General features: G+C 43.6%; 2 protein-coding genes and 1 pseudogene across 3 annotated transcripts; all 3 read left to right on the plus strand.

Annotated features, from left to right (window-relative positions):
• The first annotated feature begins 398 nt into the window (after positions 1-398).
• LOC146982495 (polyserase-2-like) lies at positions 399-19769 on the plus strand. The gene is made up of 12 exons (XM_085783506.1): positions 399-500; positions 994-1014; positions 1907-2066; positions 6048-6310; positions 6737-6882; positions 6969-7242; positions 8662-8833; positions 9543-9796; positions 9904-9998; positions 11337-11445; positions 11512-11727; positions 19708-19769. Exons 1-11 carry the CDS (start codon positions 422-424, stop codon positions 11721-11723), a joined length of 1785 nt encoding a protein of 594 aa, XP_085639632.1. The 5' UTR covers positions 399-421; the 3' UTR covers positions 11724-11727; positions 19708-19769.
• LOC146982496 (trypsin-1-like) lies at positions 2103-5208 on the plus strand. The gene is made up of 5 exons (XM_085785525.1): positions 2103-2161; positions 2407-2669; positions 3669-3814; positions 3897-4182; positions 5045-5208. The coding sequence occupies exons 1-5, from the start codon at positions 2103-2105 to the stop codon at positions 5206-5208; spliced, it is 918 nt and encodes a 305-aa protein (XP_085641651.1).
• LOC146982497 (chymotrypsin-like protease CTRL-1) lies at positions 14830-19721 on the plus strand (annotated as a pseudogene). Its single transcript, XR_015036262.1, has 5 exons — positions 14830-14904; positions 18048-18068; positions 18161-18320; positions 18426-18679; positions 19073-19721. The product of XR_015036262.1 is annotated as a chymotrypsin-like protease CTRL-1 (transcript).
• Positions 19770-21832: the final 2063 nt, after the last annotated feature.

Consider the following 21832-nt stretch of genomic DNA (forward strand, 5'->3'; position numbering starts at 1 on the left):
ACAGGTGTTTTAGACAGATGGATGACAGACTCAACTTTGTTTTTAAAAGTGCTTAAATTATAATTATTTATTGTTAGTATGTGACACTAGAAAGTCACACCATCAAAAAGGCGACACGCACAAGATGCACTCCTGCAGCATGGCGCTATTATTATTATATAATTATAAGTTGAACACTGAAACATGCCTCATGACAAGAAGACATCATGTCCATTATGTGTTGTTGGCAGACCTGATCAGACATCATGAGTGAGGACATCTATAATGTACCATACCTGAATGAGGGTGTATAGGGGATGTGACCTATGACTAACTGAAACCGGGAGCAGACCTGTTCCACCACCTTGAGCAGGCCTGTTCTGAGTTTATGCAGAGGGAGATAGAGAGGGAGGAGAGACGAAGGGTACTTATATCAGTGCAGATGACAATATATGGACTTTTAGTTATGGCTCTCTACAAAGTGATGTGTGTGGCAACTCTGCTGACTCTCCTGACACCAGGTAAGGAAAAATTATGTCGAGCAAACTTTGAAACCTATATAGATTAGTCTGTGTTAATTCTCATTTGTCCATTTCCAAAGTAAGCATCTCTAGGCAATTGAATCAGGTCAACTGGACTTAGCTTTCAGCTTTATAGATTAGTGTATATGCAGGTAGCATATACACATAGCCTATGTTCGAACATGTGTTTGGCTTGCATATGCATTTGTGCCACAAATGCATATATGCACATCTTTTTTTTCTCTCTCTTTATTGTTCTTGTTTGTTTTGTTTTCTGAGTTTTAACATGGGCACTATATGGCCAATATTTGAACTATTGCAAAATACCATTACTGTATGTAATCATACCTATTTATTTATCGATTGCATTGATGCCATCTGCAGTCTGTCTGTTCAAAACTTTTAAAGACGGGGGAAAAAATTCACATCTATGTGGTGTAAACACAAGACACAGAATTGTTGTTTCAAGAATATTTCTCTTTCTACTTTTCAGAGTCTCACTCACAGTCTGATGGTAAGTTGTTTTTTTTTTAACGCCAAATCAGAAGATATCTGATTACGAGGGGCCAAAACGACAAAGCTCCAATTACTTTTAATTAAATCAATATGTACATTGGCACAGCTGAAAAGTCCTATGCTTAGTCCAACGGTGTAGTACAAAGTAAGCTTACTAGGCCCAGTGCTGTAAACCCAACTAGACCTTGTGTCGTGCTGATTGGTGCTTGTCCTTAAATCCTTTGGTAGGCGCTCAAGTCGCTTCATGGAGGTTGGAGAGTAGCAGAGTTAGGGTTAGGGTTAGCTGGCCACTTGGAGGGAAGAGCAGAGGAGAGCAGTGCAAAGAACCTCAGACTAGGGACAATATGGAATTTTTTGGACAATTTATGAAATGAGATTCATTTCATTTCATAATGGTTTACAATAAGAGTTCGGCAGGGCAAGTGTTGCTCACAGTGTACGTTTTCATGTCTCTCCTCAGTGTGTCGAGATGAATATGTCAGTTTCAACCCTAACACATCAGTAATGTGGCTTAGTCCATTATGGGCTACTATTTTTACATAGTAGTTGGCATAGTATCTTTAAACTTTATACCTTTACAAAACAAAAGCTGTCTACAGAGGTGGAGAGTGACCCTCATGTATTGAGAGAAGACGTATTTTAACCCTTTCATGATGTTACAATGGCTAAACTTTTGCCAAGATCAATAAACAGCATTTAGGCTAATGCTAACTCTGTTAGCTGCTTTAAAATAAACTAAAGACAATTTAGATTTAAAAGCAATTAAACCTTTAGACAATTAACAAAATGAGATTAGTTTTGCTTTTAATCCAGTCCATAATGGTTTACAATGTTACAAGTGTCGGGCAGGGCAAGTGTTGCTCACAGTGTGTTTTCATGTCTCTCCTCAGTGTGTGGTCTTGCTCCACTCAACAGCAAGATTGTTGGAGGACAGGCGGCCACTGCGGGCAGCTGGCCCTGGCAGGTCAGTCTGCAGAGCTCTAGCCACTTCTGTGGAGGATCCCTCATCAACAACGAATGGGTGCTGACGGCTGCTCACTGCGTCGCAGAGTGAGTACTGAGCGTAGAGCTGCAACAAAACACAACATGTCTCCAACCGGAGGGTTACAGGATAAATCAGGGGAGTGGGGCATTCAAGAAGAAAAGTACTGTTCCACTACTCAGTATTACTGTACAGAATTAAGACTTGTATCCCCCTCAACCATTAACGAAGCCTGTGGCCAAACTGTGTCATCTTTTACATTTATTGAATTTATTGAATAAGTTTTATATTAAATACATCTTTTTCAGTTCATAAAACTGTTTTGAGGATACACATTAACCATGTCTTCCTAAGCTCCATGCAATCCTTGTGTCTACTAACATGCAACAACTCTTCTCGTCACCTCAGCGCTTCACCACAGACTGTGATTCTGGGACGCCAAAGTCAAGAAGGCTCCAACCCCAACGAGGTTTCTCGTTCAGTGTCACAGACCGTTGTCCATCCTGATTACAATCCAACAACTACTGACAATGACATCGCCCTCCTGAGGCTCAACGCATCTGTCAATTTCACCAACTTCATCCGGCCCATCTGCCTGGCGGCCTCAGACAGCAACTTCTTTGCAGGCACTGACTCATGGATCACTGGTTGGGGCACCATTGGATCTGGTGGTGAGTCACTGTGTTTGGTTGCTAGTAGTTGCCTTTGTTGCTTCAGCTCTACATTTTTAAAAAAAAATTAGTGCCACCATGTGTTGAGTCGCAGAATAGCATGAAACATTTTAGCATATGCACCCATAGATTTGTTTATGATTAGCAGCATCTTATTAAATGGTGACTCACCTGTCAAAACACTCCTCCATAGTGTCACTGGTGGTTTCCTCAGGGCATCTTTAAAAAACAAAGAGGTTTGTTTATCTACGGAGTTTTAATGTTCCTAGGAATATTTGTTGATTTCATTTCACAAACCTCAGGACAAACAACTTAAAGGGATAGTTCAACATTTTGGCAAATTTGGCTAGCTAATGGGATTTCTTGGTTTCCCTCATCAAACTCATCAAATATACAATCCAAAAACTCCAAAACACTCTGGTGGACAAGTTGTGACCTGCACATTCACCACGCTATGAGATAATAACAGAACATTACGAGACGGAGTCGTTTTCGAGGCAAATACAGAGACTGCTTGCCGGAAAACTGCCTCTGACAGGTAACGTGCATCAGCTGTTTTGCATAAATTTACCTCTACAACGACTCCGTTTAGTAACGTTCTGTTATTATCTCATAGCGTGGTGAATGTGCAGGTCACAACTTGTCCACCAGAGCGTTTTGGAGTTGTTGGATTGTGTATTTGATGAGTAATGAGGGAAACCAAAAAATCCCATGAGCCTCTGTAGCGTAGCTCTGAGCAGCTCACGGCTCTGCTCCGCTGTTCTAAAAATAGCTTGCACCGACAATTAAAGGTAACGAACCTACTGCTATGACTATAGGGATAAGCCAATGGGCCAATTTGCCAAAATGTTGAATTATCCCTTTAAACAGCAGAAGATCAATATTTTATATTCTATATTTACTTGTAGTATCTAGCTTCTGAAGTGGATGTGGATGTTGACCCATTTTGTGAGAGAGTGTATTTCACAACAAGTTTAACGTGAGTCTGTGTCTCCTTAGTTCCACTTCCGTCACCACAGAACCTGATGGAGGTGCAGGTGCCGGTTGTGGGGAACAAACAGTGCAACTGTAACTACGGAGCGGGCAGGATCACAGGGAACATGATATGTGCTGGTCTAAGTGAAGGAGGGAAGGACTCCTGCCAGGTGATCATTTTACTGTCAGTGTTTATCTCAGATATTACTTCATGTATAGATTCCCAGCCCCTAAATGTTCCTCTCGTCTCAGGGCGACTCTGGCGGGCCGATGGTGAGTAAGCAGAACGGCCGCTGGATCCAAGCGGGAATCGTGAGTTTTGGAATTGGTTGTGCCCTGCCTAATTTCCCAGGAGTCTACGCCAGAGTGTCTCGCTATCAGAGCTGGATCAACAGCACAATCACCACCAAGCAGCCGGGCTTCATCACCTTCACATCCAATGGGACTGACACTGACCAGAACTTCACCTGTGGAAGCCCCACAGCCCCTCCAGAAACCGTAGCCCCTCCAGAAACCATAGCCCCTCCAGAAGACACAAGTGAGAGTAAGTCAAAATCTAAATTCATTCTTTTGCAGATTTTAATTCTCATTTTATATAAATTCTAGCTCCACTTGTTTCTAAAGGTCAAAGAAGCTGTTTCTATCGAAGATTTGGCTCTTACACAGGCTAGTTAACAATATAGCATAATTAGCAGTATCTTCAAAATTCATCCTTTACACACCAAAAGCTGTCTACAGAGGTGGAGAGTGACCCTCATGTTTTGTGAGAAGACATATTTTAAGTTAACCCTTTTGTATTGTAGTTGTAACAATGGCTGCCAAGACTAGTAGTAAACAGCGTTTAGGCTAATGCTAACTCTGCTTTTACTAAACTCTTGGCAATTTTGAAATTAAAGCAATTCAACCGTTAGATAAAAGATAAGATTAGTTTTTCTTTTAATCCAATCTATAATCCACAATGGTTTACAATACTGCAGTGGTCGGGCAGGGCAAGTGTTGCTCATGTAGCCGATGTTAATCTGGCCCTCTGCATTGTGTGCGGTACGGACTGCGATGACGCAAACCGTTGTGCCAAGAGGTCAATGGCCGCTTAGCAGTTGGGTTTGCACGTCCTTTATGGGTGATTGAGTGCGCCCGGACCCTCCGTTACACCCACCCCTGCTGAACTCACTCCACCCAGGGCATCTGGGTCACAGCACCACTGTAGCTGAGTTATCTGGCCCTCTGCGTTGTGTTTTGGTACGGACTGCCCCAGGTCCCACACGGCAGGCGACGATGCAAACCGTTGTGCCAAGAGGTCAATGACCGTTTAGCAGTTTGGTTTGCACGTCCTTTATGAGTGAGTGAGTGCACCCGGACCCTCCGTTACACTCACAGTGTGTTTTCATGTCTCTCCGCAGTGTGTGGTATTGCTCCACTCAACAGCAGGATTGTTGGAGGACAGGTGGCCTCTGCGGGCAGCTGGCCCTGGCAGGTCAGTCTGCAGTCTATAGGCCACTTCTGTGGAGGAACCCTCATCAACAACGGATGGGTTCTGACGGCTGCTCACTGCGTCTCAGAGTGAGTACTGAGGGTGGAGCTGCAATAAAGCACAACATGGGTGGGGGGCGTTCAAGAAGAAAAATATTGTCCAACTTCTCAGTTCTTTATTTAGGCCTCTAACAGTCTGAGAAGTTCAGAGAATATCTTTATTCTAACTGAGGCTGTAAAAGGTCACAGTCGTCTCCCTGCTGTTGAACATAGTGGAGCAGATGTTTCCTTCAGGAACTGGTGGAGAACAAACACTGAGCTAGACAGTGAACACTGTCACAGTATTGCACCACATGAATCATCGTTTTGCTCTGTAACTGCTCGATTTGAAATGTTTGAATTTACTGTTGTTTTCTAATGAGTCTACATTGCTGCAAAATGTACTAATATTACTGTACTTACAGAATTAAGACTAGTATCTCCCTCAACAATCAAGGAAGCCTGTCATACAACTGATAATTATCCTCAAATTAACCCTGTGGATGTTTAATCCACAGTGTTTTTTTAGTTAATCTGGACTGAGATTGGGATAGACATCAGGTGTTAGCTACACAATTTCCTGTCGTCTTTTACATTTCTACATACCATGAGAAGACGTTTCACTGTTTAAGGGAAAACAAAACAACTATTATAATTACATGTGTTTCAGCTCATAAAACTGAGGTCAATAATATTTGCATAACAAAATGCACAAAATGTTAGTTTGTGGGATTAAGTGAGGTAATCAAAAATTATATCAAATATAAGTAAATTGAGAGAATATTTAATTTATATTTTGAGGATACACATTAACCATTAACATTAACATTAACTAGGCTCCATACAATCCTTGTGTAGTTGACTAACATGCAACAACTCTTCTCGTCACCTCAGCTCTTCACCACAGACTGTGATTCTGGGACGTCAAAGTCAAGAGGGCTCCAACCCCAACGAGGTTTCTCGTTCAGTGTCACAGACCATTCTCCATCCTGATTACAATCCATCAACTAGTGACAACGACATCGCCCTCCTAAAGCTCTCCTCAACGGTCTCTTTCAACAACTTCATCCGGCCCATCTGCCTGGCGGCCTCAGACAGCGTCTTCTTTGCAGGCACTGACTCGTGGATCACTGGTTGGGGCAACATTGGATCTGGTGGTGAGTTTTTTTTTTTTTTGAATTAGCGTCACCATGTGTTGAGTCACAGAATAGCATGAAACTTTAGCACATGGACCCATAGATTTGTTTATGATGAGCATCTTGTGTGTGCATGACACAAATTAAATGGTGACTCACCTGTGAAAACACTCCTCCATAGTGTCACTAGTGGTTTCCTCAGGGCATCTTTAAAATCAAAGAGGTTTGTTTATCTAAGGAGTTTTAATGTTCCCAGGAACATTTGTTGATTTCATTTCACAAACCTAAAGACAAGCAACTTAAACAGCAGAAGATCAATATTTTATATTCTATATTTACTTGTATCTATAGTTTCTTGCTAGCTTCTGAAGTGATGTGGATGTTGACCCATTTTGTGAGAGAGTGTATTTCACCACATTTATTTAACCTGTGTCTGTGTCTCCTTAGTGCCACTTCCGTCACCACAGAACCTGATGGAGGTGCAGGTGCCAGTTGTGGGGAACAGACAGTGCAACTGTAACTACGCAGTGGGTACAATCACAGGGAACATGATATGTGCCGGGTTAAGTGAAGGAGGGAAGGACTCCTGCCAGGTGATCATTTTACTATCAGTGTTTATCTCAGATATTACTTCATGTAGCTATAGATTCCCAGCTCCTAAATGTTCCTCTCGTCTCAGGGCGACTCTGGCGGGCCGATGGTGAGTAAGCAGAACGGCCGCTGGATCCAAGCGGGAATCGTGAGTTTTGGAATTGGTTGTGCCCTGCCTAATTTCCCAGGAGTCTACGCCAGAGTGTCTCGCTATCAGAGCTGGATCAACAGCCAAATCACCAGCAACAAGCCGGGCTTCATCACCTTCACATCCACTGGGACTGACAGTGACCAGAGTGTCACCTGTCCAGGCCTGCCGGCACCTACAACCCTAGTACCTCCAGTAACCACACCAGCTGCACGTGAGTCTCCACACTCTGCAAAAACAGACATTCAGTTTTCATTTAATAAAAATGTATTATTCTTTCACAGATTTAAATTCTCATTCATATAAAGTCTAGCTCCTCTTGTTTCTAAAGGTGAAAGGGATAGTTCAACATTTTGGCAAATTGGCCCATTGTCATAATCCCTATAGTCATAGCAGTAGGTTTGTTACCTTTAAAGGGACAACGAGGAGTTTTGGAAAAGCGAAGCGTTTTCACACTACATTTATGAGCCTCCGTGCGCACCGTGAAATTCTTTGACCGGCGCAAGACAGACTCATGTTTTCATTCATCAAGAATTAAAGTCAGAGGTTCAAAGAGGTTCACATACCGTCGTAGTTCCGACCATAAACGGCGTTTCGGCTGCGTTATTCTCATGACTCGCCACGAAACCGAAAGTAAGGAAATGCTGGTCGGCTCGACCAGCATTTCCGCCACCACTAATAATAACAAAATAACGATAGAGACAAAACGATATATTTATCGAAAATGGGCCCATTAACAAGTGTGGGTAGCGGAGATTCATCCACTTTTTTTATAACCAAATAGAAACTCCTCGTTGTCCCTTTAATTGTCGGTGCAAGCTATTTTTAGAACGGCAGAGCAGAGCCGCGAGCTGTTTAGAGCTATGCTACGGAGGCTAATGGGATTTCTTGGTTTCCCTCATCAAACTCATCAAATACACAATCCAACAACTCCAAAACGCTCTGGTGGACAAGTTGTGACCTGCACATTCACCACGCTATGAGATAATAACAGAACGTTACCAGACAGAGTTGTTTTAGAGGGAAATGCAGAGACTGCTTGATGAAAAACTGTTCCTGACGGGAACGCGCATCAGAAGTTTTGCATGAATTTACCTCTAAAACAACTCTGTCTGGTAATGTTGTTTTGTTATCTCATAGTGTGATGAATGATGAGTTTGATGAGGGAAACCAAGAAATCCCATTAGCCTCTATAGCATAGCTCTGAGCAGCTCGCGGCTCTGCTCCGCCATTCTAAAAACAGCTTACACCAACAATTAAAGGTAATGAACCTACTGCTATGACTATAGTGATTATGGCAATGGGCCAATTTGCCAAAATGTTGAACTATCCCTTTAAAGAAGCTGTTTCGGTTGGACGTTGTACTATTTTTACAGCGCTAACGATAGCATAGTTAGCATAGTATCTTCAAACTTTTTCCCTTTACACACCAAAAGCTGTCAACTCACCTAGTGGGGAAACATGGAGGCTTTTAAAACAGCATGGTGATGCATTTGCCATCTGATGTCCATTATGAGTATTACACACATTACATTTGTGTGACTAAACAGCCTGTGTTTGTAATGACAGTGGTTTGATTTTAAGGTACCCCACCCCCAACCCCCTCTGTCTCTCTGTTGTTTCCTCCCTCCAGCCGTGTTCTGTGGCCAGGCCCAGAAGAACTCACGTATTTCTGGGGGAAACTCTGTGGCCTCGGCTGGCATGTGGCCGTGGATGGCGAGCGTACAGATGAATGGAACTCACATGTGTGGCGGGACGCTGGTGTCCGAGGACGCTGTGCTGACCAACGCCAACTGTTTCCCCAGGTGAGACACCTGAGTGACACGACGGGATTTGGAACCAATGAGCTGAGAGCTACAGACAGAGGAGGGGAGGTCAGGGGGACGAAAGTTGTCAGCTTGGTTAACGATAAGAAAATATGGCAGTATCAGCCCGAAGTTCAGTCTTTGTTTTACACCAACCCAGTGTTTTAAAGGGATAGTTCAACATTTTGGCAAATCGGCCCATTGCCATAATCCCTATAGTCACAGAAGTAGGTTTGTTACCTTTAACTGTCGGTGCAAGCTATTTTTAGAACGGCGGAGCAGAGCCGCGAGCTGCTCACAGCTACGCTACGGAGGCTAATGGGATTTCTTGGGTTCCCTCATCAAACTCATCAAATACACAATCCAACAACTCCAACACATTCACCACGCTATGAGATAATAACAGAACGATACGCGACAGAGTAGTTTTCGAGGCAAATGCAGGTCACAACTTGTCCACCAGAGCGTTTTGGAGTTGTTGGATTGTGTATTTGATGAGTTTGATGAGGGAAACCAAGAAATCCCATGAGCCTCCGTAGCGTAGCTCTAAACAGCTCGCGGCTCTGCTCTGCTGTTCTAAAAATAGCTTGCACCGACAATTAAAGGTAACAAACCTACTGCTATGACTATAGGGATTATGACAATGGGCCAATTTGCCAAAATGTTGAACTATCCCTTTAAAGTTTTGCATTCATTCTGTCTACATCAGTACACCCTCACCATCCAACTGGACTGTCATCCTGGGCCGACTGAGTCAGAACGGATCCAATTCCTTTGAGGTGACACTGAACGTGACGAATATCACTCTGAGCAGCCTGAACGGGTCTAACGTCGCAGTGCTGCACCTGGAAACCAAACCCAACCTGTCCGACTACATCCAGCCCATCTGCATGGACAACGGGCAAACCTTCAGCGTTGGCACTACGTGCTGGGTGTCCGGCTGGAACGCCGAGCAAGGAGGCGGTGAGTCCATAACACACAGTTTGACACAGTAATTCAAACACTCACCATAAAGGAGTTGTCTGGGTTTTAATCCACCATTGTCCATTTCCTTATTTTTCCAACTCCAGAGGAACAAGTTCTGCAGGAGTTCCAGACCTCAGTTATTGACTGTGGGAACACAACCACAGGCAGCATTTGTACCGGAGTATTTACACTGGAACAGGTGACTATAATAACTATGATCCTGATTGTTATTATGATTAACATTATCATCATGTTTGTAGCCATGGTTTGAAATTACCCCCCACTGCTTTGCCAAATGCGTGTAAAATATTTAGGTCACTTGTCATTGGCAGACCTTTAAATTGTAGGTCCTTCAAAGGGACAACGAGGAGTTTTGGAAAGCGAAGTGTTTTCACACTACACATGAGCCTCCGCGGGCACGGTGAAATTCTTGGACCGGCGCAAGATGGACAAAAGCTAAAACATTTGCCAAGAATGTTTTAATTCATCAAGAACGAAAGTCGGAGGTTCGAAGAGTAGTAGTAGTAGTTCTGACCATAAATAAGTGGCGATTCGGCCGCGTTATTCCCATGGCCCGCTGGGCAGCGGCCGGGAAACAGAGTCGACCACTAAATAATAATATCAAAATAACTATAAAGACGAAACGATATATTTATCGAAAATGGGCCCATTAACAAGTGGGTAACGTAGATTCATCAACATTAATATGAGACTCTTTTATAACCAAAAGCAAACTCCTTGGGGTCTCTTTAACATTTAAAGCAGAAGTAAGCGATCCGGTCGTTTTGGCTAATGCTGCGTTCCAGGCAGGCTTTTGAAACCGTAAATTACAGCTTCAAGTCACAACTTACGACTTCGTAGCGTTTCAGGCAACCCACTCGTGTTTTTCCGACCTGTTTTACCGGTGAAAGTCACTATAACGGCCACTCGTAACTTCCGACCCGTGAACTCGTACCAGATCGAACTGGTACAACTTCACAGGTTGGAAAAACACGAGTTACGAGTTTCCTTGAACGCACCATAACAGTCATCGTCCCTACGTCGCCACATTCAGGCGCGTCCCTTGGCTGCACACACAGCCCTGCATGCCGTTCTCTCTCCTCATTGGATAAAAACTGTAGGATACGATAAATGTTTTCTCCTCGGCTCAGAGCAGAGCAGAGTGACTGACAGACCCGTGTTTCGGTCCAAACACTCTATGTAAGTGATTGCTGTCGGAAGATATAACTATTTAAGACTTATATTAACACAAATATATCACTTACTTCTGCTTTAACGTCAGAGAGTTCAGATTCAAAACTAATTTTTGGGAAGAGAAAAAAGGTCCATTCAGCAGCTTTTCACAAAATCAAGATCCAGAATTTGTCCTGCAGTCGGCACAAGAGTAAAGGTCATTGAAGTGAGACCATGTGATGTGATTTTTCTTAATGATACCTGATTTTTATCTGGCTGATGTTTTAAATATATATTTATATAGGTTACATGTTAATACAGAGTCCTAAGTGTGTTGGACTTGAACGTTTCCATCTCTGTTCAGGGTGACTCTGGCAGCCCGCTCATGTGTAAGCAGGGAGACTCCTGGTTTCAGGCGGCCGTGCTATCGTTTGAAAACAACTCTACCAGCAACTCCACCAGCAACTCCACCAGCAACTCCACCAGCAACTCCACCAGCAACTCCACCAGCAACTCATCTGGACGTGATTCACCACCAGGGATGATGGTCTTCACCAAACTGAGCGAGTTCCAGAGCTTCTTGTCTGAGACAGTCGGGGAGTTCTTGACTCCAGACACCACCAACGCCACCAACGCCACCACAGCTGCCCCCACCACGACCACCAGCGGGGGCGTTCTTACCCATTCCCCATCCCTCTTCTTCTCCTGCCATCTCCTCATCCTCTTTATGTGTCTCCTCCTCTTCTCATAGAAACCTCTGAATCTTCTGTTAATAGTGTTTTACATGATGAACAAATGAATGTGAACACCCATTAACTGAGAGACAATGTCATCTTAAAGGGATAGTTCAACATTTTGGCAAATTCGCCTATTGCCATTATCCCTATAGTCTCAGGAGTCGGTTCATTACCTTTAATTGATGGTGCAAGCTATTTTTTCGATCGGCAGGACAGACATGAGCTCTACACGGCGTGCCGTATTTCTGGGGTTTTCCTCCTCAAACTCATAAAATACACAATCCAATAACTCCAAAACGCTCTCATAGACCTGCACATTCACCACACTATGAAATAATCGAGACAGAGTTGTTTTCAAGGTAAATACGTAATCGGAACTACATCCCAGACGCGACTGGTCGGCAGAGTGACTTCAAAAGCTAAAGTAGTACCGAGTATTTGCTTCATGTGTTGTAATGTTACATAATTATATGTTATTATCTCATAGCGTGGTGAATGTGCAGGTCACAACTTGTCCACGAGAGCGTTTTGGAGTTGTTGGATTGTGTATTTAGTTTGATAAGGGAAACGTGGAAATCCCATTAGCCTCCGTTGTGTTGCACTGAGCAGCTTGTGTCTCTGCCCCGCCGATCTCAAAACAGCTTGCACCGACAATTAAAGGTAATGAACATGCAATGGGTGAATTTGCCAAAATTTTGGACTATCCCTTTAAAACTGCATTCACTTAATTATGACTCAATGTGAATGTCCATTTGTTGTTTTATTATAAATCAGATTTAGGCTCTATGTTAAGGCTATGACAGTAAAGCGTTCAGTCCGAAATGCCAACAGCCAACAGAAAACAAGCTGTACATATTTTTCAAATTAATTAAATATTTTTGTGAAGGTTAAAAAAATAATAATAATAAAAATGTTTGTGGCAAATCTTGAGTTTTACTTGTCCTTGATATAATATCAACAAATCCAAAATACTTGGGTTTCCAAAACTCAAAACTAGAAAATTACCATGGCGCATTTTTGCAAGTGCCACAAGGGCACATGATCTGGTTAACTCAGAGATCAAGAGTCATATATTAGGCTATAGACAGAGCTAATTACAGACACATGATCATCTTTCTCTGTGCAAGACAGAAACCAAGAGAAAGATTTGATTTAGTGTTTCTAGAGTAAATATTTTGGAAACCCTTGCGAGTTAAAAACAGAAACTGCTTAAGAAAATTGTATTGGAGTCAATGGACAGCAGGAGGAAGGGATCTGGCCGCATTCAGGCTCATAATTCAAATTCTCCAGTCAAATGAGAAGCAGCTCAACTGGGAGGAAACTAGTTAATCTGATGATGTCACTGTACTGGACACATCAGCAGCTACAGGAAACAACTTTAACCTGCAGGAAAACATGCAAACTTCAAGCTGCAAAGTTTCAATCATGACTTTTCACTTTTGCATACGTGCAATCCACACCTGTTTCCCCTCAGTGAAGCCGACTTCCTTGTCCAGCTCAGGATATCTACAGCCACAATGGCTGCTCCCAAAGCTGGCTACCTAGCTAGCTACCTACCTACCTGCCTGTCTATCTTCAAGATCTACCACAAAACAATCTCGATCAACACAATTTGCTAGGACGGGAGCATACCTATGTTCCCCCCCTTTCAAAAAGAGGGTCCTATATTCCCCGATCGGGGAACATAGGACCCTCTTTTTGAAAAAGGGTCCTGTGTTCCCCGGTCGCAAACTGGGAAACATAGAACCCTGTTTCAAAAAAAGGGTCCTATGTTCCCCGCTGTTGCTGGTCGATGGACTCTCTCTATCTACGTATCTGGCCTGTACCTGGTCTTTTTTACTAAACTTAACCAACTCCTTTCTTCATTGCCTAAACCCAACCAATGGGACAATTACACTTCTTACTCAATGTCACAACTCAACTTCTCACTCAAAAATTGGCAAAAATCTGCCAAGTCACAACTCCACTGCAGGTATGGGACCAAAAATTGCATGTTCCACGGGTCCTTTTGGGGAAAAGTGGGGAACACAGGACCATTTTTCTAAAAAAGGGTCCTATGTTCCCTGGTCAGGACACAGCGGGGAACATAGGACCCTTTTGGGGAAAAGGGTCCTATGTTCCCCGGTCCCATACAAAGTGGGGAACATGGGACCCGGGGAACATAGGGATGACCCCGCTAGGACAGCCTTTTCAGTTACAGTAAAGCAGCAGAACCGTGAAAGACCTTGGCTGTCTCAGTATCAGTACATTGTGCAACTTTAATATTAGTGTCAAAAAGTGGACAGTCTTGCACCCATTCTTAGGTGAAATATGAGTCATTTCATCAATGTTTATTTCAAACCACCATGCTGGTACAGCTCGTCAAACAATGGCTGACAGGGGTGGGGATGATTGTAACACCTTTTATCTTTGTTGTTTTATTAAGTGTCATTAAGTGTCACCATCTTTTCTGGGATTATACATGGACTATGAGCTGCTTCTGACCTCCTGCTGAAGGTTTCCATTACAGTAATACATGTTCACCATTCACTGGTATTATCTTCTTTAAGACAGCTTTACTAATGTTAGGATCCACACCACTGACACTGTTCTTCATTTAACCATCAGTGATAAGTTCTTTAGATGCTTTAGTATTGGAACATGCACAATAAACTTACATAGATGCATGTTTTTTTTGGTTTGGTCTCAGTTTTTAGTTTTTAATCTTACTGTTACAGTGGCACTCATTGTATTTGACATCAAATAGTGAATTCTGTGATATACTTTGAGAAGTTTAAGGCATTGCTATTTGTACTGCCTACTCATGGGAGAAAAAGGAGGAGAAAACAAAAGCTCAGATTCAGTCAGTTTTCATTGTTTGGATTTTAATGTTTGCTTTAAATGCTTTTAGTGTTTGTTTCCTTCATCCTTTCAAAAATGATTGTGGATCATTTCATCCTATTTGCTTAAAATACAATCAGACATCTGCAGCATCCAAAATTTCAATTGTCGAGTTCGTCTACTGATGTGGATGAGAAAGGCTGTCTGTGATTTGTGGTCACCTGTGGGCGTGTCTCGGACAGGTAACAATTAACCTGCCTAATTGGGGGGTGGGGGGTTGTTTTATACAAGCGGAGATAGGAACAAACAGACGTTCTGTCATGGCTCTCTACAAAGTGACCTGTGTGGCGACTCTGCTGACTCTCCTGACTCCAGGTAAGGAGCTTCCTCACACCTGAACACCTGAATCATGATAGAGATCTGCTGACAGAGACTACCTTTATACTGTATGGAGCTTTAACACAAACGTCTACCTTTATACTGTATGGAGCTTTAACACAAACGTCTACCTTTATATTAAAGCTCCATAGTATACAGTATAAACAGTAATTGTCATTGGAAGTTGTCAGTTTGGTCTCAAAACAGTCGATTTATTGATTTACACCACTTACAGTTTTGGTTATTGTAACAGTTTGGTTTGGTGTGTGGTGTGTGTGTTATCTTAGGCCGCATTCAGACTGCAGGCAAATCTGATTCAAATCATATTTCTTCTCAAACCAGATTTTTAGGCCTGACTGTCCACACTGTTTTCAAATTGGATTTGGCTCTGTTCAGACATGGGTCACATTACTGACCAATCTGACAGGTTGCTGTAGCAATGACGACAGAACGGAGGCGTCATCCAGCGCGTGTGTTGTGTTACGTCATATAATTGTGACAGCAACAAGAACACCAACAACGGAGCCATCCATAAGCCATCTCACCACAGATTTTGTTTCGTCCTCTGTCCAAGGACGGATGTTTTTGACGTCTTCCATTGACTGCTCCTCTGTTGATATCGCTCCACAACTTGAAATAGGCGGCCGGTCAGAGGGCGGCCTGGCGCATTGGGTCTGGTGCAACGTAGAGTGACGTCACAGAGAGTCAAAACCGATCTGAGTGTTTGGAGCTGTTCAGACTTATGGTACAGACACACCAACTCCGTCAACCGACGTTCAGTCAACGGATTCCATTCATGTCTATGTGGAGCAGGAGCTCCGGCAGGGCGGGGCAGATGGATACAGCAGGAGGAGTTGACGGACCCGTCGCCGTATGTGAATTTGCATAAAGTTCGATAGATTGAACTTTATGCAAATGAGGTCCGTCCAACGCAATGCGGCCGGCTCCAGAAACTTCGTTCAAACTATCAAACTAGGCGGTGTTGATCAAATATAAATCCAGATTCTGTTACTGCACTACACATTTCCCGCCTCAAATGTTTTCAGAAACATACTTTAGTGTGTTGTTTAACTGTAAAATGAGATCGTTTGTGACCCGGCCGCCATGTTGGAAACGGCAGAGCGAAACTCAAGCTCGGCACTACGTCACATAAACGTCACATAGTCCTGCCCACTCGCTGCAGCGCTCGCCGGTCCGTTGTGGCCGGATCCGTCGCCGCCGGAGTTGGTGTGTCTGTACCATTAGACGCATCTGTGTCCAAATGCAGTGTTGGGCAGTAGCGTCGTTACAAGTAGCGGCGTTAGTAACTTAACTACATTTCTCAGTAGCGTGGTCGTAGCGTCGCTGTTTTCTACATCAAATAGCTTTTCAGTAGTTAAGCTATTTTATTGATCAGTAGCGCGGTAGCGTCCACAGAGGCTACATGTGATGTCATGTACGTATCTGTTGATGCCCGTCTGCTGCAGCGGCGCGGCATGCAGCAGGTGACAGAGGAGGAGGGATAGTTAAGTTCGTGAATCAGAGCCGTAGCTGGACAACTTTATCGCTGCACAGCGACCGCGCGCACCGTTGCACGTCGCTCCAAGAGCCCGGTGCGTCCTGTCTGCAGCGGAGACACGGCCACTGACAGGGCTGGGTGAGGGGACCGGTCCTGTAGGAACGCGCCTTTTAATTAATCAAACCAAACACCCTGAACAGCTGAGTAGGCTACGAGAGGGAGAGACGGCTGCAGCAGTTAAAACGAAAGTTCCTCGTCCCAGCTGTCGCCCACTCCGTCCGTGGCCGACAGCTTTTAAAACAGTGTTTCCCAACCTTGGGGTCGGGACCCCACGTGGGGTCGCTTGAAATTCAAATGAGGTCGCCTGAAATGTCTAGTAGCCTAATTGATGAATTTAAAAAAAATCTGACCAAGAAAGGTTAGGAACCACTGTTTAAAAAGACACTTGGGTTTTTTTGGAATGTACTTGCATAGATCTTTCACTCACAATGGGACGATATAGGCCTAAATGAAAAACTTTATTTAACTTCTTGTGCTTTTTTGATGAGCAACGGCAACTGGCATATTCAAAAACTGTCAGAATAGTCAATAATTCTTTGAAAATTAAGTCTAAAAAAATATTTTATTTATCCAGTAGGCCCTATTAAAAAAATAAAAAAACAACAACTTTAAAACCACTTTCGGTATTCGGTATTATTCGGTTATTCGGCCAAGCGTTTTGATTTTATTCGGTATTCGGCTTCGGCCAAAAAAATGCCATTCGGTGCACCCCCTACTTGGAATTAAGTTGGTTTGATGTAAAAAAAAAAAAAAAAAAAAAAAATAGCTTTGATGTAGCTAAGCTACTTTTGTCATTTTATTGTAGCGTAGCTTGCTACATTTCTCTGGTGGGTAGCTTTAGTGTAGTGAAGCTTCATTTCATGTAGAGTAACTTGTAGCTTAGCTCACTACATTTTCCAAGTAGCTTGCCCAACACTGTCCAAATGCGATTTGAAACTATCTCCCAAAGGTGGTTTTGATCTGGTTTGCAAAAATAAGATTTCATGTTATTTGTGGCTGTTCAGACTTAAACCAACACTAAGGAACTTTTCAACCTTAATATAATATTTTTAATAACTTTTGTGATGGTACATCGACTTAAAACAGGTTGAATGACACCTCTGTCATGGCCTGAGGGGATCTGTATCGCCTTCACTGGCACTAAGCAGCTTTTAGGAGCATGGTGGGACACCGGCTCTCACTTAAGTTTCACTTTCACTTTCGCGAGTCAGGACGAGGAGGGAGCAGACAATGCGGCACCTTTCCGTCGGATTGTGTATGTGTGTTTACTGTGAAATGATCCGCTGGTAACAGAAACTTAGTTTGGACGTCTTCTGTTAATTTCCATGCACCAGGAGATCAGGATGTTTACGGCGCTACGTGCTGGTGCTCATGGGAAATGGAGTCTTCCTTCAGGCAAAACACTACCGCTTTGGGCCACTTGCGCCGCCAAACTCAACCAAAATTGAAAGTTCTTAAGTACTGGTTTAAAAAGAGCCATTGTGGATGGGCCAATCTAAATGGGCTAAAAAACGGATTTTGGCTGGCAGTCTGAATGCGGCCATATTGTTTTTTCAAGAGTTTTCTGTTTTCTTCATTTCAGAGTCTCACTCACAACTTGATGGTAAGTTAAAGTTTTGGTATACACACATACTTTACTTCAACATCATGAACCTGTTTGTTATACCGGTAGTTCCATTATATGTCTCTCCTCAGTGTGTGGTGTGGCTCCACTCAACACCAGGATTGTTGGAGGACAGGCGGCCCCTGAGGGCAGTTGGCCCTGGCAGGCCAGTCTGCAGCGTTCTAGACACTTCTGTGGAGGATCCCTCATCAACAACGAATGGGTGCTGACGGCTGCTTTCTGCATCTCAGGGTGAGCACTGAGGGTAGAGCTGCAACAAAACACAACATGGTTCTTCCAAGGCTCCATACAATCCTTGTGTCTACTAACATGCAGCAACTCTTCTCATCATTTCAGACCTTCCACACAAAACACGACTGTGATTCTGGGCTCCAAACCTAACAAGGTTTCTCGTTCAATATCACAGACCGTTGTCCATCCTGATTACAATCAATCAACTATTGACAACAACATCGCCCTCCTAAAGCTCAACTATTCAGTCTCTTTCACCAACTTCATCCGGCCCATCTGCCTGGCGGCCTCAGACAGCATCTTCTTTAACGGCACTGACATGTGGATCACTGGTCTTGGATATACCGGTGAGTCACAGAGTTTATGGTTGGTTCCTACTGTAGTAGTTGCCTTTGATGTTTAATTTTTGCATTTTTTCCCCCACCATGTGTTGAGTCACATGACATTTTCAGCATATGGACCCATAGATACGTTTATGAGTGTGTTAATGTTTATGACCGTAGTGTCACTGGTGGTTTCATCAGGGCATCTTTAAAATCAAAGAGGTTTGTTTTTCTGAGGGGTTTTAATTTTCTCAGGAACATCTGATTTTGTTTCACAAACCTCAGGACAAACAACTTAAAAAGCAGAAGATCAATATAACTGTCTTTACGTGTATCTATTGTATAGCTTCTGAAATGATGTGGATGTTGACCCATTTTGTGAGAGAGTGTATTTCACAACAAGTTTAGCCTGAGTCTGTGTCTCCTTAGATCAGACTGCTCCAGAGAAGCTGATGGAGGTGCAGGTGCCAGTTGTGGGGAACAGACAGTGTAACTGTACCTACGGCTTGATCACAGAGAACATGATATGTGCCGGGTTAAGTGAAGGAGGGAAGGGCTCCTGCGGTGTAATTATTTTGTTTTACAGTGTTTATCTCAGATTTTACTTAATGCAAAGATTCCCAGCTCCTAAATGTTCCTCTCGTCTCAGGGCGACTCTGGCGGGCCGATGATGAGTAAGCAGAACGGCCGCTGGATCCAAGCGGGCGTGGATTCTATGTTCACTTGTGCCCAGCCTAATTCCCCAGGAGTCTATACCAGAGTGTCTCGCTATCAGACTTGGATCAACAGCATCATCACCACCAACCAACCGAGCTTCATCACCTTCACACCCACTGGGACTGACACTGACCAGAGTGTCACCTGTCCAGGCCCCCCCACCACCACCACCACCACCACCACCACCACCACAGCTGCCCCCACCACCACCACCACCACCGCCACCACCATCACAGCTGCCCCCACCTTGACCACCAATGGGGCTGCACTTACCCATTCCCCATCCCTCTTCTTCTCCTACCACCTCCTCATCCTCCTTATGTGTCTCCTCCTCTTCTCATAGAAACTTCTGAATCTTTCTGTCAATTGTGTTTTACATGATGTGATCGGCACAAATGAATGTAAACACTTTTCCTCTCTAGCGTAAGCTGTCAGGACCTTATTGTTTTCCCCAATGTTCTTCTTCTTCTTCCGAGGAAATCCGACTTCCATGTGTGACAGTTGACGGGTCCTGTCACTATGCCTCCAATTGATCATGTACCCTGGCTACTTGGCCAAGGGGATGTCCCTTTGGGTGACTGGCAAGCGCGCCTGACTCTTACCTGGGAAGTGTGGGTTCAATCCCCGCCTGGGCCCTCTTCACCTTGCCACACATGCATAATCAGTGAAAAAAATGTGCAGAAATGTTCAACCCCATGCTGGATTTACTTAACTCCAAGGACATGTCAACAATAAGCGTTAAAGGTAAAAAAAAATTCCTACCGAACCAACGGTACGGAATTTGCTACAGTTTTGCAACTTTCACCAAAATGTCGCCCCAATACTGCTGAAACTTTTGTCGTTTGTCATTACAAATTATGAAGTCTGTCACTCTGTTTTTTTTTCAAAAACTGTAAAACTTATTAAACCTATCTCCTCCCACAATTTTTGCTCAATTGACACCAAACTTGCTAGAGAGCATCTTCAGACTGCCCTACACAAACGATCCACACAGATTTTTGATTTTTTCCGAAAATTGAGCCTACAGTGCATGAAAACGTTTGACTGTAAACAGTACTGTAAACATATACCATCCAGTTCCTGCTAAATATATACAAATATCGTCCAAATTTGACAAACCGGGAAGAGGAGCTTCAAGAAGCTTCCGCCACAAACAAGCTTGAAATAAAGACTTATTTAATTTTTTTCGGGACAGTTTCGCATTTCGGGGCTTCAATACAAGACGGACATTACATACGAGCAGCATGGAGGTATTTGGATGTTTTTTGGTGTGTCTTTTTGTTATGAAGACAGTTGGTATCCATTTGCAACCGTTATATGGACTTGCAGTGCTACGCCGAGACCCCCTGTAACTCAGAGAAGCCACGGAGGACTCTGAAACTTCTCCCAGCCCTTAGTCGACATGAGGGTGAGTAGATAATGAGTGAAATTTCAATTTTGGGTGAACTATCCCTTTAAGACCGGACACCTAGTACTTGACCCTTTACAATTTGCCTACAGGGCCGGTCGTAGAGTTGAGGATGCCACTGCCACTTACATTTTTAAACTGGGTTTTTAAACATCTTGAAGGCAACAAAAACCATGCTAAGCTGCTATGTGCAGATTTCTCATCTGCTTTTTACACGTGATGATGGGGTAGATGACATCCTCCACTCGGTCTCCCCAAGGCTGCGTCCTCTCCCCTCTCTATATTCTGTATGCCAACGATTGCCGCAGTCGGCATGACAACAGCTTCATTTTAAAATTTGCTGACGATTCAGTAATAGTCAGCCTCCTTATATGCCCATGGTCCTGTGGTTGATGAATTTGCAGACTGGTGTGACAGTGCCTTTCTCCAACTAAATGTACAGAAAACTAAGGACAAGTGCATTGATTTTAGACAAAGGCTGCATAACACCAGTCAAAAAAACATAATCAAAGGCCTCGTATAAACAGGTACAAGCACTCCTTTGTTCCTACAGCCGTCTCCCTTTTGAATTCAGGACAGGGTAGGAGTCATACTGTATCTGATGGATTTAAATTCTGTGGTTTCTCACAGGCACGCTGTTTTTGTTTCTGTTTTGTTTTCATGTCACGCTCATGATGTTGGAAATAATTTTCCCCTCCTTGTACGGGCTACTTTTTAGTAGTAGTAGTATATTTTGGGGGGCTTTTTTGCCTTTAATGACAGGACAGTTGAAAGAGAGAGACAGGAAATGGGAGGCAGAGAGGGGGTTGAATGACATGCAGGACAGGGCCGCTTGATGCGGGATTTGAACTGGGGCCGCCTGCAGTGAGGACTATAGCCTCAACACATGGGGCAGGTGCTCTACCAACTGAGCTAAAAGCCCATTTTCACAATCAGTTTGTCTGAAAGGGCTTCACATAGCATCATAACAACATCCTCTGCCGTTAGACCCTGAGGAAAAACTCTCAAGAAACCTCCCCCCTGCACCCAGGACGGGCAGACGTGCAATAGATGTTGTATTACAG

The sequence above is a fragment of the Trachurus japonicus genome, chromosome 8, assembly GCF_045865225.1.
Source record: "Trachurus japonicus isolate A0001 chromosome 8, Traja_1.0".
In the NCBI taxonomy this organism is placed as follows: domain Eukaryota; kingdom Metazoa; phylum Chordata; class Actinopteri; order Carangiformes; family Carangidae; genus Trachurus; species Trachurus japonicus.

Excerpts from the sequence above, each read along its gene's own strand:
- LOC146982495 (XM_085783506.1), top strand. The coding sequence starts at position 422 with ATGACAATATATGGACTTTTAGTTATGGCTCTCTACAAAGTGATGTGT. Across the intron at positions 6,311-6,736 it reads GGGCAACATTGGATCTGGTG|TGCCACTTCCGTCACCACAG; the intron begins GTGAGTTTTTTT and ends GTGTCTCCTTAG. Across the intron at positions 8,834-9,542 it reads AACGCCAACTGTTTCCCCAG|TACACCCTCACCATCCAACT; the intron begins GTGAGACACCTG and ends TGTCTACATCAG.
- LOC146982496 (XM_085785525.1), top strand. The coding sequence starts at position 2,103 with ATGTCTCCAACCGGAGGGTTACAGGATAAATCAGGGGAGTGGGGCATT. Across the intron at positions 3,815-3,896 it reads GAGGGAAGGACTCCTGCCAG|GGCGACTCTGGCGGGCCGAT; the intron begins GTGATCATTTTA and ends CTCTCGTCTCAG. Across the intron at positions 4,183-5,044 it reads AGCCCCTCCAGAAGACACAA|TGTGTGGTATTGCTCCACTC; the intron begins GTGAGAGTAAGT and ends GTCTCTCCGCAG.